The sequence below is a fragment of the Puma concolor genome, chromosome C1 (genome assembly GCF_028749965.1).
Source record: "Puma concolor isolate L17-30 chromosome C1, mPumCon1.1.hap2, whole genome shotgun sequence".
Classification (NCBI taxonomy): domain Eukaryota; kingdom Metazoa; phylum Chordata; class Mammalia; order Carnivora; family Felidae; genus Puma; species Puma concolor.
In genome coordinates this window covers 191,564,887-191,570,395 of record NC_141674.1, presented here as the reverse complement: position 1 = coordinate 191,570,395, position 5,509 = coordinate 191,564,887, and the positions used below count along the sequence as shown (strand labels likewise).

General features: G+C 40.7%; 1 protein-coding gene and 1 non-coding gene across 2 annotated transcripts; both read right to left on the bottom strand.

The window, feature by feature from the left end:
- Positions 1-1,836: 1,836 nt before the first annotated feature.
- On the bottom strand, positions 1,837-1,941 carry LOC112849074 (U6 spliceosomal RNA). Its single transcript, XR_003222522.2, has one exon. It is a non-coding gene; the product is annotated as a U6 spliceosomal RNA (small nuclear RNA).
- A 2,694-nt stretch (positions 1,942-4,635) lies between these two features.
- On the bottom strand, positions 4,636-4,882 carry LOC112848893 (protein PET117 homolog, mitochondrial). Its single transcript, XM_025912703.1, is given in 2 exon segments — positions 4,636-4,746; positions 4,748-4,882. Coding segments are annotated over 2 exon segments (246 nt in total).
- Between the last annotated feature and the right edge of the window lie 627 nt (positions 4,883-5,509).

Genomic DNA, 5,509 nt, shown 5'->3' with positions numbered 1-5,509 from the left:
CCTATTAGGGTTAATTGTGAAAGGATGTTAATGTATTCAAAACCCCAGGGGTAGTTCTACATGTTGTCTGAATGAAATAGGGGATGTAAGACCAACTTCACATTTGAGCTTTCTTTTTAAAAGTCCTCTTTTTGATGAATAAAAAGAGCCATAAAATCTTTCTCACTGATTATGGAAGGTGTAACTATTTAGAATGAAAGCTGAGCTTTTCGGTGTATGAGAGCTCCCATGCAGCAGATCTGTTCTCGTTAACTCAGTGCCAAACTTAATTTATAAAGATGTATAATGTAATGGAATGGAAAAGGGAAAATAACAGCAAATCTGGGTTTCATACTGGAAAAGGCTTCTAAGCATTAATTTGTGGTTTTCCGTATTGTTTCTGTGTATTTAATTACTAAAGATATTTGTGCTTAAACAAATGCTTGGTGTTTCATTTGAATTTCTCTTTTCTTATTACAGTGGAGTCACAATGCTTAATTTGTTAGTACTGCAATAGTTGCCATGGTAACAGACTCTAACGTTATATATAAATATGTATGTGGCATATATGTGTGTGTGTTATAAATATGTACTATAGATGATTATGACTTTATTCCAAGAGCACATTTCAGAAGACTTAGCTCTTAAGAAACACTCTAATTAAAAATGTAGATATACTTTGTGAACCTAAAGATATATGGTCACAGACTTGGGTCTCCATTTTCACATGGGGAAGAAAGGAAGTTCTGAGGAAGGGGGAGATGTTTTCATGCTCTCTTCTTGTAGGTTTTCCTCTGCCTGCCAGCAGAATCCTCCTTGGGTCATACTCTATGGGCCTTCTCCTTCTCCCCACTCCCTTTTCCACCCACTTCTTTTAACCATACGAAATCTAGATAAAATGAAAACCAAGGCCAAACTCTAGGGGCAGAAGTTTTTTTTTCCGAAGAACATTCTATCAAGAAGACTAGGGATGCATTGAGAAGGGAGGAGGAGAGGGTGAGATGATGTGGTCCATTCGTATTAGTGAGAGAGGGGAATTCGTAATAAAGATAACTATCCACTTATATGCTGCTTGAATTAGGAATCCCATGCACCTCTCAGGAAATATTTAGGGTAGAAAGTAGACTCTTCATTGTAGAGCTAAGGAAACTGCAGCTGACAGTGAGTGAGTAAAAATTGTCATGAAGATTACTTCTGCCAAAGCCTCCGTTCTTTGTACAATGTCACCTTATTACTGAGGCCTTCTTTAGTGCAAGGTACCAGACCCATAAACCCACTCCTTCCAGACTAATTAGCATCCCCCATGCAGTCAAATCTGGGGCAATGACAATGATATGCTTTATGCTGGAGATGACTTTGGTAGTAAACCAAAAATAAACCCAATGGAAAGGGAGAATAGCATGGCCATCTCTCTCAGTAGGTATTATTTTCAACTCCATGCAACAACAACCATAGAACAACAGCAGCTTAGCTAAATGGTTTATTTTTCATAAATCATTACAAACCCAGAAATAGGCAAGCTTAGGTTGGTATGGAGTCAACATACTTAAATGGAGCATTTAGGCAGTTATTTATCTCTCCACTGTGCCATCCTTAGCGTGAGACCATTATCTTCATGCTCATAAGATGGCCACCGCCCCACTTGACATCACAACTGTATTTCAGGCTAAAGGAAGAGGAATGAATAAAGGGCAAATAATGAGGGGGCTGAGCTGGTCTCTCTCTCTCTCTCTTTCTCTCTCTCTTTTTGTGGAAAAAAATCACAATTTCAATATTGGATGCCACATATTGTGCTTTGACTCATACAGTTTCCTTGTGATTAACCAATGGAGTGTCCTATGACCTCTGGGAACTGTGGAAAATATGGAATGCTTCAGAGATATGCATGTCATCCTTGTGCAAGGGCCACGCGAATCTCCTCTGTATCATTTTATTTCCAGTATGGGCTGCCAAAGCAAGCGCAAGCTTGTATCTTCTCGGGCGATAAACATAACTTTTCAGGAAGCCCTAACCAAAACAGTGTGCTTACGCTGGGCAGCCTGCTTCCATATGGCCACCCCATAGACGCAGAGAAGTCTGTGGCACTGAGTCATTTTAATCAAGCCTAATGTTGCCCTTAGTAAAAGGGGGTTCTGTTAGTAATGAATGGAGAATGGTTATTGGATAGGCAACTACCAATGGTCATCTTCTGTGATCGATATTTCCTTGTGACTTCATCAAGAATACGCACCAATGTAGGTGTGTATTTTGAATCAGGGAAAAACATTAAATGCACATTCTGGCACACAGCTGAACACCAGCTTCGACCTTACTCATTTTCTTGCTATTTCTTGAATCTTCAGCTTCCATTTCCAGGAATTCTCCATTTAATCCTTCCAAGTGGAGTACTTATTAGCTGCCTTATTGGTACTAAACCATACTACCCTAGTATGATGGTGGCAGAGTTCACGGTTTGAGCAGCTGAATTTTGCAGAATCTGTGTAGAAGAGCAGTCAAGGGCTAAGGATTCTCACAGAACTGAGTTAAATTCAAGCTTCACTTCCTATAATCTGTGGACTTTTATGTAAGTCCCTTAACTTCTCAAGGCCTTGGTTTCCTCATCTGATAAGTGAGGACAATAAAAACACCTTCTTCAGGGGGCCCTGGGTGACTCAGTCCATTAAGTGTCCGGGTTTAGATCAGGTCATGATATCATGGTTCATGGGTTCAAGCCCCACGTCAGGCTCTGTGCTGACAGCTCAGAGCCTGGAGCCTGCTTTAGATTCTGTGCCTCTCTCTCTCTCTGCCCCTCCCCTGCTCATGTTCTGTGTGTCTCTCTCTCAAAAATAAATAAGCATTTAAAAAAAATAATAAAAATGCCTTCTTCAGAGGGATTCTATGAAGAGGAAACAAGTCAATAGACATAAAAGACCTAGTGGAATATCTGACCCATGGCAAGTATTTGACCAATGTTAACTATTATTACTATTGCTATTAATCAAGTTGTCCTGGATTCAAGTCATGAATCTGCCATTTTCTTGCGCAAGTTACTAAAAACCTTTGATCCTCAGTTTCATCATGTGGAAAATGGTTGCTGGGTAATGTTAGAGATGGTAAGTATGAAAATTACCTGTTAAACTACTAAATGGTAGGAATGCTAAATACTACTAGTTGCCTGTCAATATCTATTCCCCATTCCCCTTCTTCCTTCCTGTTGGGATTTCACTTTGTTCAAGATGGTGATATGTCCTGTTAAAATTATTCCCTTTCCTAAATCCCTTGCAGCTAGAGGATGACAAAGTTCTGGCCATGTAATATAAATGGATTTCCCCGAAGAGAACTTTATATCTTGAATAAAAAGGCAAAACCTTATTTTGTAAAAGCTCTCTCCTCCCCTATTGATTGCATGCCTGGAGGTGCTGCAGCCGTATTGAAAATGGGGGGACCAGGACTACAAACTAATGATGACAGAGCAGGAAGATAGACTTAAGGTCATTTATTGCATCATTAAGGCCTTGTACCAGCTTTAGATTGCCCAACTCCAGGTGTATTATATAAGGAGAAAAAAAACCTTTGTGGTGTAAGACAATATTTCTTGGGTTTTATTTTATGTGCAGTCAAACAATCAAATGGGGACATAGCTTTTTGCCATGTGGAAATCATATTAATAATCATTACCACCACCACCATCATCATCATCATCATCTCTATCAATGACAGGGCCCCAGGATATCTAATCTGTGTTCTGTTTTTACGAGCAGAGCAAAGGGTTTGACAATGGTCCTAGGGAAGAAACTTAGTCTACAGGAAGCATTGATCAAGACTCCAGGGAACTGAAGACCTTGGAGGGAACTGGAGAAATTCTTTTCTTTTCTTTTCTTTTCTTTTCTTTTCTTTTCTTTTCTTTTCTTTTGAGAGGTTGACAATAGTTTTTATTAGCACAAATATGTCTATGCTTTATATAAATCTCTCATTAACCAACTAAACTAACCATAAAAATAATAATTATCTTTTTATTTAGGTCCATTTTACATTCATGTTTTGTTCACAGGTTAGAAGAACAAACCTTCGCATAGGAACTGACAAATCAAGGGAATTAAGAAGGTCCTTACTGGCCAGTATCCATTTTTGGCACTTGTCACAGAAGTAGGACAGCTGCTCCTCCATCCAAGACATATCTCCTTCATCACTGTTGAGGGAATCCCCACTCTGATCATGAGATAAGTCCACTGATACCTTGTCTTCTGATTCAACTATCAGGGCAGTCTCCCCCTCCACCTCTCCCTCTTCCAGCCCTTCTGAGGTAGATGTTCTCTGGCTTTATCATCGTGACGGCTTATCAAACTACTTAGGTGGATATTACTATCCATACCTTCCTCTCTTAGGCTCTCAAGCACTTTTCACGAACAATCCTAAACTCTGGATACCAGGCTTAAAGGGGCTTCTACCAAGATCACACAGACAGACACTCTTCAGAAGAGTGACCACTTCTTTACTGAAATAGAAGGGACTTCTAAAGCAATTGTTTAGAATATATGATCCAGTGTCATTGTCTTTGGTCAAGTTTGAAAGGGCAGTAACCACGAAAAGGTTGAATACCTCACAAAGCTATTCTCCATCCACACTCACACACTCACAGTTGACAATGTCCCATCAGTATTTGACATCCATTTCAAGTCATGTTTTTTGAGATCCTTTTGACACTATCATCTTCTCTGTTTCTGCTTCAAGTTGCTCAGTCAAAATAATCTGTTCTCCCAAGAGACTTATGTTTTCTTTTTTTCCAATTTTGCCTCTCAATGTCTCCGATCACTCCACCGTGAAGCCTCTGCAGGTCCTGCCACTGCTTCAGATGCACCCGGGCCACGGTGGCCCCCATCAGCACCACCGATAGGCCTAGCACCACCTTCAGGCTCCTAGACATCCCCGCACCGGCCACCGTGACCTCCCACTACCTGCCTGGGGCCCCAGGGCCACAGCTGAATGCTACTCAGAGGCTGCCAGAACTGGAGAAATCCTAACTGCTTCTGGGACTTGGGACAAGGACCAGACAATTGTCAGATAAACCTATAGAATCCTGAGGAGACTGCTAACCCAGGAAAGCTCTGTGCATGCACTGAATCCCACTGAATCTCTCTGAGTCTATAGTCTGGAGATCTATGAGTTTATTACCCACTAATTGCCTACAGACTCCTGGGTGACATTACAAATATCTGGGATGGAGGTAAAGAGGAACCAATGTTAGGTGAAGGGTAATATTACAAAAGTTATTTTGTGGATAATGGTAACCACCAATAATTAGAGATGAATGAGGAGTAACTACCTTCCACACAACCTCTTCACCAGTTTATGTTGAAAGTAATCTCTGACCAAATTTGGCCACACATAAAGATGCATATTAAACATTTATTAAAATTTTTTTAACATTTATTTTTGAGACAGAGAGAGACAGAGCATGAACGGGGGAGGGTCAGAGAGAGGGAGACACAGAATCTGAAACAGGCTCCAGGCTCTGAGCTGTCAACACAGAGCCCAACGTGGGGCTCGAACT